General features: G+C 39.9%; 1 protein-coding gene across 1 annotated transcript in view; it reads left to right on the forward strand.

The window, feature by feature from the left end:
• The window catches only part of CABP7 (calcium binding protein 7), a 155,731-nt gene that overhangs the window by 71,828 nt on the left and 69,409 nt on the right, over nucleotides 1–14,494 (forward strand). The window contains exon 2 of the mRNA XM_089655454.1: nucleotides 7,870–8,013. Within this exon, the coding sequence (XP_089511580.1) occupies nucleotides 7,870–8,013 (144 nt within the window). The remainder of the gene's footprint in view (nucleotides 1–7,869; nucleotides 8,014–14,494) is intronic.

Here is a 14,494-nt window from a genome sequence, read left to right on the forward strand (position 1 = left end):
GATCGTACGATTTGACCATCATTGAGTCGAAAATCGGTCATTTTTCACAAATTTTCCAACATGCCCAATCTCCAAAAAGGGGAGGAACCACAAAAATCAGCCGGTGCCATTGACCCACTAACAGAGAGAAAATTGCCTGATTATTCTAAGGTCCGATTTTCGGAAGAAAAATCAGTCGAATTTTGACCCATACATGACCGGCCTTAGGCACTCAGTGAGTTTGATGACCACCTTAATCAGCCACAGAACCTGTGGAAATAACCATTTGCCCTCCTGAGGATTTACTCCCCTTCCTGACCAGGCCATTTTATTTTTGCCTTATAGCACTGCATTACTTTAACTGACAGTTACACGGTCATGCAGCGCTGCACCCAAATGAAATTTAGGTCCTTTTTTCGCACTAATAGAGCTTTCTTTTGGTGGTATTTGATCGCTTGTTTCTAATTTTTGCGCTATAAGAAAAAAAAAAAAGACCGACAATTTTAAGACCAAAACAATATTTTTGACTTTTTGCTATTAAACATGTCCAGTAAAAAAATTTAAAAAATCTAATTTTGTCATAAATTTAGACCAAAATGTATTCTGCTGCATGTCTTTGCTAACAAAAATCCCATTACGTGTAAATTAATTGGTTTACGTGAAACTTATAGTGTTTACAAATGGCGGTATATATACTGGGATTTTTTACTAGTAATGGCAGCGATCAGCAACTTATAGTGGGACTGTGGCGGGCATTCTGACACTAGGGGAACTTACTTGGTGTCTCTGACATCCCCAGTGACACCAGTACAGTGATCAGTGCTAAAAAAAAGCACTGACACTGTATTAATGGCACTGGGTAGGAAGGGATTAACATGTGTGGTGATCAAAGGGTTAACTGTGTGCTGTGTGCTTCACTGTAAGGACACTGCTTTGCAAAACAGTTCTCCCCATCGGAGATGCTCGGTAATCACCGGGCGCCGGCGAGTAATCACCGTCCAGGACCTGGTGTTTGACAGCCACGGCTGCGAATGGCGGCGCAAGTAGGGCACACGCCCCCTACCCGGAAATGCAAAATCATGTATATATACCAGGCAGGAAGGGGTTAATATGTGGGGCAACCAAAGGGCTAACTGTGTGCTATTTCACAGTAAGCTGTGCCCGTGTTTTCAACTGTAAGCACGCTGCTTTGTATGGCTCTGCTATGCAGAGCCATACAAAGCAGTGTGAAGGAGCCAACAGGGGAGAGAACTGTATTGTTTACATACAGTTCTCTCCCCCTGTTGGTAATGCAAGGCGATCACCGGGTGCCAGCGGGTAATCACCACCCGGGGATTGACAGCCGAGGCGCGAATAGCGGTGCGGGTAGGGCGCGTGCTGGGCTCATGTGAGGCTCACGCGCGCCCCCTGTCTGGAAATGCAAAATCACATATATACCTGATTTTGCGCACCCCTGCTGCCCTGTAGCAGTATATCTGCTATAGGGCGGCTGGAAAGCGGTTAATACAGTTGCAAGAAAAAGTATGTGAACCCCTTGGGATTACATGGAGTTTTGCATGAATTGGGCATAAAATGTGCAATGTGAATTGGGCATAAAATGTGCTCTGAACGTCATCTAAGTCACAGCAATAGAAGAACACAGTCCGCTGAACATAATACTACACAAACATTAAATATTGCCATGGTTTAGTTGCACATAACATGTAAACATTCACAGTTTATCTTGATAATCCTGCTATGAACTCACTTCCTGTTTTAAGCCGGCCATAGATGGTTCGAATCTCGGCCGGTTCAGCAGGGATCGGCTTAGATTCAAAGCATCTATGGGCAGGCTGATTGTACCCAAGTCGATTGTTTTACGACTTTGGTACAACCAGCCTGTTGGATTTTTCTAGCGATTATTGCCAACCGCTAGCAATAATCACTGTGTTCTATTGGCAGGGATGGCTCCCCCCGCGCCCACTGCCAGCAGAACACAATAGCTGCACAGGAAGGATTCCCTCATCAACACTGACTGCATCAATGGGGGAATCAAGTGAATTTCTTTCTTGCAACCCTTGCAAGTCTTTGCATGCTGGGTGTTGGTATTTTATGTTCAGTGAGCACATGGGATCTAGGTTCTTCTTCCTCTTCCTCTGAGAAGGGAGGCCTCGGGGTGCTTGACCTGAGGGCCAGAATGCTGAAACCCAGGCTGCTTTGGGGAGCTGACTGAGAGCTGGCTACAGACCCTGTTTGGTATCATGGAGGAAGGTGACTGGCAGCAAGGGTTGTCTTAAAGGGATGCTGTTTAACCCCCTTGGTTCCTACATAGTCAGCGGCTGGGTGTAAGCTTGAGGGGACACCAGCTGGTGTCCAGAAGAGCAACTGTCCACTAAGTTCTACATTTCTACAGAGGGACTTTGCTCCATTCTTTGTACAATCTACCACACGGTTCTACTAAGGAAACCCACAGATCTACTTCGAGAAAGCTGTCCTCCATTGTCAATAGTTCAATTCAGAGTATCCCACTATATCTCTTCCTTATCCCAGTTCTAAAACAAAATAAAATCAACAAAAACTACAACCCCTAGACTGATCATTGGAGTAATGAGTGGAAGTGGTGTGCACCTGGCTATAGGAAATACTGTGTGCTGTGGGTGAAGTTCTAGGGGAAAGCCTGGGCAAGATACAAGCGGCTCCTACGGGGTTATTGCTACACAGTTGCATTAAACAACATATGAAAAATGTACAAAAGTGCACATTAAAAACATTTTTTCAGTGAAGGACCATTAATTGCCCTTTAACCACTTGCCAACCGTGCTATAGCCGAATGACGGCTACAGCGCGGTTGTCCAGTTGTTCCCAGAACGCGCCCTCCCGCATGCCCCTGGGGGCACGCACCTGGCTATCACAGCTGATCACGTGATGTGGTAAAAGGACAATTACAGCGGCCTTTTACCACGTGATCAGCTGTGTCCAATGACACAGGTGATCACCGATAAATGCAGTTGCCAGCTATCGGCTGCACTTTCCTCACGTTGTCACAGCGTGAGGAAAGTACTGCTGATAACCAGCAATTGTCAGAGGATGGATCGGCACCGATCATCAGTGCCGCCCACAAGTGCCCAGCAATGCCACCCAACTGTGCCCATCAGTGCCACCCACCTGTGTTCAGCAGTGCCTAGTAGTGCCACTCACCAGTGCCCAGCAGTGCCCCCCACTGGTGCCACCCATCAGTGCTGCTCAGCAGTGCCACCCATCAGTGCCTATCAGTGCCACCCACCTGTGCTCAGCAGTGCCTAGTAGTGTCACCCACCAGTGCCCAGCAGTGCCCCCCACTTGTGCCACCCATCAGTGCTGCTCAGCAGTGCCACCCATCAGTGCCCAGCAGTGCCACCAGTCAGTGCCCAGCAGTGCTGTCAGTCAGTGCCCATCAGTGCCCATCATTGCATATCAGTGCCAGCTCATCAGTGCCACCTATCTGTGCTGCCTATCAATGCCCATCAGTGTCCATCAGTGCTGCCTATCAGTGCAGCCTCATCAACGCAAATCAGTGAGGGAGAAAAATTACCTGTTTGCAAAATTTTAGAATGGATACAAAGAAAAACTTTTTTTTTCAAATTTTTTGCTCTTTTTTTGTTTATGGCACAAAAAAGCACCCAGCAGTGAGTAAATACCACCAAAAGAAACCTCTATTTGTGTGAAATAAATGATAAAAATTTCATATGGGTACAGTGTTGCATGACCGTGCAATTGCCTGGGCAGGAAGAGGGTATAAGTGCCCGGTATGCAAGCGATTTAAAAGAGAAGCGAAGTGTCCTGTCAAATCACAGCTGAAAGTTACAATAGTAACTTGCACAGGACTCAAAGTCTCAAACTCGGTATCATGCTGCAATTTCACCTGTTTATACAATATATACTGTAGGCTCATAAACCATGTACTGTAAAGTCCAGTGTGAATATTATCTTCTAAATCATTGGCAAAAATAACATACACTGTTACACTTTAAGATAGCTAACATTTTACTGTCAAACTCTGATAGAATAATTCCATGTATGCCAGTGTATCATAATATTGAAAGGCATGATGTGGTCTAACAATAGCTGGATAATCAAAGATTGCCAAAAACACTGGACCCTAGGGACATCAGATGGAACATCATCAGTTATGTTTGACCTAGGACAACTCCAGTTCTAAAATTGGCCATACACAGAAAAATCCATCACAGATTTTGCCAGAAGGTAAGGGCTCTGGCAGTTGTTGTAATGATCTCCAAGCGTATAAATCCACCACGTTTACTTCTAACCCATTTCTCTTTTCAGAGCGCATTACATAACAGGGCTCCTTAAAGTGGTACTAAAGGCAAAATCAAAAATGACATACATTATTCAGCCTGTCACTGCCATTAAGAAGCAGGCTTTGCTTTTCTGACTCCCCCTGTAACATAATTCTTTACTTCCTTTAAATGACCAAGCTGCACAGCAAATGTGGAAGTTGGAGGGTTGAGACAAATTACAGTATTTACTACTGTCAAGGGTGCTTACAATAGTCAGCTTTAAGGCTCCATACACACTGGCTTAAAAAAAATTGCTGCTTCTACAAGAGTTTTTTGTTTTGCCTGTAGAAGCAACTCAGTGTTATCCTATGGGCTCATGTACATTAGAACGATTAGGCTCACCATTTAGAGGCAGGAAAAAAAAACGTTCTGGTTTGCTTTTTAGATTGGAGCCTTCTGGCAAAAAAAATGCTAAACTCACCTAAACTGTGTACAAAAACGCTCCGTATCAGCATTTATTTCTGCCAAGGGAACTGGCGGGTTTTTTTGAAGCCCAGTGTGCATGGAGCCTTATTCATTGACTTTAAACGCACCTGTCAGAATACACTGCATCCAATTGACTGCAGTAGTTGAAGAAGAAAAGTTTTCTAGCAACTTCTGTTGAGTGGGGGTGGCCACACACTAACACTTGGTTCACATCTGTGCCGTGCGGATCCGCACGAAAATCCGTGCAGCCACACCACCCGCACAGAGATATGCGGACCCGCAGGCGGGTGCCATTAGTTCTAATGACACGCCGCCCGCACTGAAAAACGCAACCGTACTGGGAACCGACTTCTTCCCTGAGTGTCACGGGCATGGGAGTCCATTCAAATGAATGGGCTCTCGTGCCCGTGCAACACGCAGCCCGCACAGCCGCATATATGTGAACTGGGGGTGATAGAAAAAATAAGGCTTTAATTTGTTAAGTTCGATATACACTAGTAGATTTTTGTTAGAAATGTTTTCTTTAAGAATATTTGTAAAATTTTCTAATCGTTAGTGGGGTCAAACCAACATTTGATTTTGACCACAGTGACATGAAAATTCGAAGGAGGAGATGGAAGAATTTTCTTGAGCAAATAGATCTCTTAACAGTGCATGTGGTTTTTGTTTGGTAAAGTCCATTCACTCCAAAATCAAATGTTAAAAGCACATAAAGTTTTTACCTACCGGTATGTTGAAACAACATTCTTCAAAGATACTAAGAATTTTCATACAAATGTTTCTTATGAATATAAATATATGTATGAACTTTCATTAGAAAATCTACTATTGTATACCCAGGTTTATTCACTTATGTAAATCTACTAGTCCATCTAACACTACCCTCTCCAGACTTTGACACTGCTGCTGTCTAGGGGTGGAGGAGCCACCCTATGACAGGGAGTGTGTTACTGGCTGGGTCACCAGGTGAAAAAAAAAACGGAAAAAAGAAAACTAACTCAGCTATGACTTCTAACGATTGGTAAATTGCAATATTTTTTTTGTTCATGGGTTTAGATACGCCTTAATACTTTTTAGTCACATTCATCCTATTTTTGCCCTTGTGTATGTAACCTTTCTTCGATACACAGAACACCTGTGGACACATAGGCACAATACTATATTCATGATAGTATATTTGCACTGCCTCACTAAAGAAGCCAAGGCCAACATAATGAAGAATAACAATGAAAGCATTTGAAGTATTGAAGCATTTGAAATGCAGGAAATGGAGTTCAAGAAAATAGAAGGAGCATTGCTTAGAGCAGGGGTATCAACCTCTCTTTTATCGTGGGCATCATGGCTGCCCTTAAAGGACCAATTGTATCTGTAAGGCTAGATGTTCAGAGCACGCCTCTCCCTTTACATCAGATGTCAAGCGCCCCCCACCATCAAAAGTCAAGAGTCCCTCACTCTCCCTTACATCACAGTGCACCCCCTCTAACTTGTGCTGCTGCCGGGTAGAAGCTGGGAGCGGAGATGGAAAGCAGTAAGTGCAGAGTCTGGAGGAGGACTGGAGTCTGCTGAGACTAGGGGAGGTGAAGACAAAAGGGTGCAGTGGCTGGCTGCACAGAGAGGTGCAGGATCTGTAGGAGTTCTGTCCTCTCTGCTGCCGACTGCTGAGACAAGGTGGATGAGGGGGGTGCCGCAGCTGCAGGAGAGGTGCGAAGGCCATGTGAAATGACCTGGTGGGCCAGATTAGGCCCATGGGCCTTGTGTTTGATACATGTGGCTTAGAGGCAAGTGGCATCATGGTTAGTTCAGTTGTCTTTATTACCTGAAGATAATGCATTATACAGTGCTTTGAATAACTATTCACTCTGCTTGGGCCTTTCCACAATGGATGAGTGTTATAATCTAGAATTTAAAAAAGAACTAACTGGGAGTGGATGTTACCTATGTAAAAAAATTGTCAGTAATAAAACAAAATAGAATCTATAACATTTTACATTTATTTAAATATAGAAAACCTTGAAACATCTTTATTGTATTCTCTTTTACAAGCCCACCTTTGCTTCATAACCTATTAAATAAACTCAGGTGATACCAGTTGCCTTCAGAAGTTTCTATAATTATTTGAATGCTACTCCACTGTATTCAGAATTCTGAGAATAAATGTGTCTGCTTGTTGAAGGAAACAGAATAAAGTTATGGAAATGCACCAATCAGTGTTGCATTTGAAGATATCCCACAGAGTACTGTTAAATCTACTAATAAAAATGGAAAATAATAACAGACAGGACTTTCAGGAAGAACAACCACTGAAACTCAGTGATTGGTGTAACAGAGGCATTAGTCAAAGAAGTTAACTTCTAACTGACTTCTAACCAGCATTGAAGAGAGGAGAAACCATCCATGGGACACCTGTAAGTCACTACACAAGTTTGGGCCTTATGGAAGAATGAAAATAAGAAACCCATTGTTGAACAAAAAAATTGTATCAGAACACTTTTGGAGTTTACCAGAGTGCCCGTAGAAGACCCAGCACACAAGTGGTAATAGTTGCCTAGCTGTGAAAGACCATTGTTTCAGGAAAACCAGTTTTGGTCTAGGCCTGAAACTGGAATGGAGTTTCTAATGTTTCACAATATGGAATAGAATGGAAGGGTTATACTAAAAGAAACTTTATAATGGACTAAAGAATTTCCTTCATCAAATATATCAGGTAGCAGTCAATTGTTTGTGAGGGCTTCAATGCATGGAAATCCTACTATTTTAACAAGCAAACATTCTATACTATTATATTGTATAATATCCTACGTTGAAATATTTGTAGCATAAGCATATAAACAGACAGATACTGTATCTTTTGGTGAATATTCAAGAACAAAAGCTGCACTGTTCTTGAACAGGTAGTTTCCAGCATAAAAATATGAATGTTTAGGGCTTCTCTGTTGATAAATTTGAAAACAATTTAGACTCAGTATTTATATTACTGCATTAAAAAACTGCATCAGTATGGGATTTCTGTGTAAAAGAAAGATTATTTGCTTGAACATTATGCATTTGGTTTTGAAAGAAGTAGATGAATCTTTCCAACATGAGGTTCTTCATAAACAATCTATCTAATGGCTTGGGAATGGTTAATCTTCTTTGTCTGTCTACACAGAGATTCGAGAAGCCTTCAAGGTGTTTGATCGGGACGGAAATGGATTCATCTCCAAGCAGGAGTTGGGCACCGCAATGAGGTCTCTGGGGTACATGCCCAATGAAGTGGAACTGGAGGTCATTATACAGAGGCTGGATATGGATGGTAAGGCCTGGGAGCATTGTCTGTGCTTTATCTGGATACAATATGGTACCACAAAACCTGTACCTGCTCTCTGCATATATCCTGATTACAGTGGAAAGCATTCTGTCTACAGTTTTTAGGCTGTTATACATTTACAGGACATTCTTTGTGGATTCTTGGAGCGCCCTGTGTTTGTGCTAAGCTCACTACAACTGTATATACTCTGTGCTTGTATATTAACAACTATGATGTAGAACCTGATTAATTAATTTAAAAGAATTTTTTCTTCAGCATGAAAATAAATTTAAAGGGGAATAGTCATTGCCGCATCTATTCATATACAGAGATGAAAGAAATCAGCTAAAAATAAACCATCGTTCAAATTTTAATGTTTCTAGGTATAGCATGCTTTTATATATGTTCATGGAGCAGCCATATTTGCTATTACAAAAATTCAACTTCCTGTTTGCCTGTTTACTGTTCCTTCCCACAGTGCAAGATTATTATTCAGTGGTATTCACAAACTTAATATTTTTTCCCCCTTGTGGTGAATCTATAAACGTCTATATTTAACATAATAACAAAAATATGAAAAAGAAACATGTAGGAAGCATCTAGGAATTTGAAAATCACAGCAAAGTTACTTTAGGGTAAGTACTGCGATAATAGCTGAAAAAATGCACTCACTGAGAAAACACTATACTTTCCCTTTAAAAGAGATGGTTGCTATATAAAAAAATAAAACAAAAATAAACATACTTACTTAGGTGGATGCAGCATCGATCCAATGCTGCATCTGTTCCCCGCAGCTTCTAAGTCTGAGAACTGAGTGATCAAACACTGCTGATTACTCAGTTCTTGGTCTTCAGTAAACAGAGAGCCAGTGACAACCAGTCACCAGCTCTCTGCTCTGCTGGAGCGCCAGGCTGTGGAAGGAGCAGGAGCAGCTTTGGCCATACTTCTCCTTTAAGGACACTGAAAGCTAACATGAACTGGCTAGCTAGATTGTGCTTGATCATATAATATCTAGGTTTGGACTGTAAGGTGCAAGTATTTTTATGGGGTTTTTTTGTTTTTTTCTTCGTAGTAGTGTATTGTTATATTACAGTTTTGTGCTTTGAACTTTCCATTTACATGCGCTTTCATGCATTTCACTGAACAGTGTGGTAGATCGCTCTCAGTATGTATTCCCTCCGGGCTTGTCTGCAAGTTCCTTATCAGCAATTCAGGGAGGATTACATGCATAGAAGACAAATTGATCCTGTACCACAGATAGCTAAAACAAGGCTTTTGCTAATATTATGTAATAGCGTCTGTATAAAGTGAAGTATTTGGTAATTCCAAATCCTTTTTTTAGTACCTAAATCTGTGGAAAAATCAGACCATGTAATGTTGAACAAATATGGTATATTATGCTTTTATATTTTATATTTTTAATGCAGAAAGCAACACCATAATGAGGTAACCCACAATGATGGTATGCTTCTCTACTTCTTTTCTTTGATAAATTTGTAGATTCAAAGTGTGCTTTGATGATATTTTTCACTAGAAATTATTATTTAGCCATTGATAGCTTTGATTTATTATAAATCGTTATATCTATCCACACCTTGTATTGCTCCTTTTTCTGCTTACCATTAGACATCTCAATCTCACACATGTATCTATAGTCAAAACCTGTTTTTTAATGTTGGATAAAGGAGGAAATGCCTAAAGCAACTCTGTCATTAAAATTAAAAAGGTAAAAAAATTACAGGCGGTTTAAAGTGGCCATGTCAATACAAGAAAAAGAATGTAAAGAACTATCTTTCCTGCTGCCCGAGTCACTGATCTCCTCTTCATTCAATAGACATCTTCCATTAAATAGAAATCCTCCTCTAACATTCATAGGGAAACTGACATCTCTGGGAATGTTGATCTCTTGTGTCCCCACAGCTCTCACTGGTTCCTCCTACTGTCCTCCATGACTTCACAGAGTACAATAGTGACATGGCAGTAGGAACCAGCGAGAGCTGTGGGGACACAGATCAACACTCCCTGAATTATCAGTTTCCTACAAACTTCAAAGGAAGACTTCTACTGAATGGAGCAGAGTCTGGCAAGATGGGCAGCAGGAAAGATAGGTTTCAGTCTTTTTTTCCAAATATATCTATTTGGCATTTTTACTGTAATGGCAGGGTTGCTTTATAACTTCTATCAGTTTTTTTTACTATTTTGTCCTGGAGATTTCTATTTACTTCCTGTTTTGTTGCCAACTGTACATAAATTAATTTAAAAAAAAGGAAAACAAAATATTGGATTTCCCATAATTTTTATCCCATTGTCAATGGTCACAAGGACTGATAGTAAAAGTAAACTTCACCAGAACTCAACTTATCTTTTAACATTCGCCATGCTTTCAAACATATCTAATGAAAAGCAGTATCATAAATACAGAAAGCATTTTCATTCCACACACTGAAATTTTATATATTGTATGCAATCTTCAGAGATAGTATTGCCATTTTAAAATGTCAAGACATTTCAAATATCAAAATTTAGCAGCAAAGTGTTCTTGAAAACCATTTTCAAATACTGGCAACTACACGGTTCTGAGTGGGTGGGTTTTTGATATAGACAGATATTGACAAATATTGAGAAGTAGTAGGTACCGGTAGTAGTTCTACCCTTGTAGGATAGCTCATTCAGTACATACCTCTATTAAAATGTCAGTTGATTAAAAGCCCAACAAGACCAATCAGAATCTGCCCTTGGTGAAGCGCACAACTTCACAAGAAATGCTACTGCTGTAAAGAAGTCTTGACAGTGAATGTAGTTAAAGAATTATTTTCTACAGCTGTCAAGAAAAGGAGAGGTGTGCAAGGTAACTTATAACATGTCATTTTTAATTAGGTAAAAATATGCCCCTCTGCATGTACAGAAATAGTAACATAATCACATAAAATATGTAGTAACTGACAAAAAAATGTCGTCCATCAGTCTTATAATCTGGTCCATTGGGACAGATAGGGTGTTCTCTGTCAACTACCAAATGCTAGCACAAATTGCTTTTGGCTGGATTACAACAACTCAGTCATACTTTATTTCCACATTATGAAACAAAATGACTTACCAGGCACTCTATATTTTTTTCTTCTTTGGACAAGTGTTAATAGAGGTGATTACTCAAATAAAAACCTCTAAACAGTGCTAGCATACAGTTGAGATTATTTGAGTCTTACATCAGTGGGCTGCTATCCACTATAGGAAGAAGATCCAGATCTATGATGTCAAATACACAAGTATTTGAAATCTGGAAATGCTGTTTAATTCAAAGGTTAGCCATAGATGGGCAAATGTATTGTGAATACTTTTGACCATTCTAACTTGAATCATAAGAGTACTATGGCAGTTTGCCATCTTCTCTGTAGCTTGTCCAACATATAGATGCATCACCTGCATGATAAAACTCTATTTTCATTTTTCTCCAATATTAAGAATGAAAGAAGTTTGCTGGGGGAGAGATTTTTTATTGTATTGGAAAAAAAACTTGATTTTGCTTTTGATCTCCAGTGAATGTTACAAGCATGGTCAGATATTTCATTTTGTTGAAATTATTTTGTCATGTGCATCCACCCTACATCCACCCTAATTGCACCATAGCATTAAATAGTATTAATAAAGACTTTGGTACCAAGGATTGGATTCAATGTTAGTGCTCATAATTTCCGTTAAACACTTACAGAATGCCAGTTTTCGACATGAAATGGAAATGAAACTCTGCAATGGAGTTACAGCTCAGAAATTTGGAATTTTAGCATGTGCCTCCAGTTGTGAGTTTGCGCATTATATTAAAAAAACAAAAGAAACTCTCATGTGCTGCCACAGATACATCAATATATAAAGGTTAGAGCTGCTGCAAACACCTAAATGTGTTCCTGCATCAACAATAAAAAAATTATGAAACAGTGTTGCGCTGGTGACAAAAAATCTCTAATAACCTTAAATGTGAATCACCTGTGATAAGATAGGTAAAATAAAATATCATCCATGAACGGTGATTACCAACAAGTAAAAGTAAATTGAACATGTAAACACCTGGCAGAGCTCCTAAAAATAAGTCAAAATAATCCAAGATTCAATAAACAACCTCCTAAACATAATCAATAAAAAGTGTATAAATAGCATATACCAAATCCCATTAATGTGAATAAATGATGGTAAAATTAAACCACCAGCTGAGAAGACAACTAAACTAAATGATAATTATTATAATAAATCAGTGCAAATATAGACAATAAATGATAAGCAATTATGTGAATAAATAATAATAATTAGTACCAATATACATAAGTAAACACCCAGCTGAGCCCCGACCGTAATAAATTGTGATAATACAGATCAACTTATGTGACTAAAATGAAAATCTGCTTATGTGACTAAAATAAATGAAAGTCCCAAGGTAAATATTAAGTTGAAAAAAATGATGATACAGTCTTTTTTCCACAAATCTTCGTGGCGTTAGATGAATTCACCAATTACTTGTAGGTAAGAATACATAAATCACCACACGTGTCCCTTCACCTTCCAGCATGCATGCTTACCTCAAAGATTGACTCATATGATGTATAGGTCAAATGCGCTTTGTGAACAGATCAATACCCAGATGGATTTGAATATTACACAGGTCTCCTCAGGTTAAGGAATGGCAGTCTCTTGAAATCCCACTTCAATGGAAATGCACTCAAAAAGCAAGGAACAGAGGACTTCTCATAGTGCAATATGTCTTTACCACTTGCCCTCCAAAAGATTTACCCCCTTTCCTGACCAGGCCATTTTTTGCGATACAGCACTACATTACTTTAACTGACAATTGCGCAGTAATGCAACACTGTACATAATTGAAATTTATCTCATATTTTTCCCACAAATAGAGTTTTCTTTTGGTGGTAATTGATTACCTCTGCGTTTTGTTTTTTTTGTGCTATAAACAAAAAAAGACTGACAATTTTGAAAAAAAAAACAATATTTTTGACTTTCTACTATAAAACATATCCAATATAAAAAATTTAAAAAATTAAATTTCATTATAAATTTAGGCCAAAATGTATTCTGCTACATGTCTTTGCTACAAAAAAATCTCAATAAGTGTATAATAAATGGTTTACGTGAAAGTTATAGTGTCTACAAATGCCGGTGTATATATACTGGAATTCTTAGTTATTTATTTTTTTATACTAGTAATCAGCAACTTATAGCAGGACTGTGGGACTGGGCGGACAATATGACACTGGGTGGGAAATGACTAACTGCCACTGACATCTCCAGTGACACTAATACAGTGATCAGTGCTAATAAAAAGCACTAATGACACTGGGCAGGAAGGGGTTAACATCTGGGGCGATCAAAGGGTTAACTGTGTGTTAGGGAGTGATTTTATTGTGTACTGTGTGCTGTTTTACTAAGCCGACCTGCAGCTTTCTATCTCTGTGTCACGATCACCGAGTTCCAGGCAAAAATCGACGTCCGGGACCCCGTGACTGACATCCTCAGGAGCCAATTGTAGCACAGGTAAGGAAGCGTGTGCGCACCCCTACCTGGAAATACAAAATCACATTTATTTACATGATTTTGCCCAGCGAAGCCACCCTGTAGCAGTAGATCTGTTATGGAGCAGTGGGTACGTGGTTAATGAGTAAAAGAAACAAATAAAATACTACTCAGAACTTAAAAAGAAGTTCACAGACCCCATTCAGGCATGTGACAGTCATGTACAGGGACTGAGTACAGTAAGATGGTGTGACTTCATCATGGATCCCAACACGTAGGATGCAACGTATCATATGTACATTGTATTAAAGTGTTATTAAACCCAGGACCCTACATTCACTCTATCTGGTCTCCCACAATACACAGAACATGGAAGTGCAACTATTTTAGTAAATATAAATTGCTAAATATCTTTTCTCATCAGCAGTTAGAGCAGTCTGGTGGCTTCTATCTGTGTCCAGCCCAGCACTAGCTAAAGCTTGTAGGAGGAGTTTTCTTTCTGCTCTAGGAGGATAGAAATCCCCTGACCTCTGTCTGGACAGTGCTGATCACATGCACACTCCCAAGAAAAAAAACCTCTCTAGCAATATACACCAAACTGAGCATGTGCATGCCTACGGTTCAGTCTAGAGATAAGTGGTGGTCGCTTGAAAAAGGGGAGGAACACAGAAGAAAGGATCAAACAGCCTTTTTACACAATGCACAAGATTAACCCCTTAGGTTCCACAGTAAGTATAACAAGCATGCTTTACCTCATATACAGACTGATTTTACTGTTGTGGGTTTAGTAACACTTTAAAGTGCATTTGTGCCCAGAAAATACTTACCACAGCCATTCTCAACTAGTGTTCCCAGAAACCGTTTGTTTCCTTCAATGGTTCAGGGGTTCCTTAAGCTGTGGCTGATTTACCTCACACCTGATTGTGTCTACATAATTCTGGATCCAATGCCACTTGTCAGAGCCAGCAGCATT

The sequence above is a fragment of the Staurois parvus genome, unplaced genomic scaffold, assembly GCF_062004578.1.
Source record: "Staurois parvus isolate SC_StPar_1 unplaced genomic scaffold, SC_StPar_1.0 ptg000840l, whole genome shotgun sequence".
NCBI classification, from domain to species: Eukaryota; Metazoa; Chordata; class Amphibia; order Anura; family Ranidae; genus Staurois; species Staurois parvus.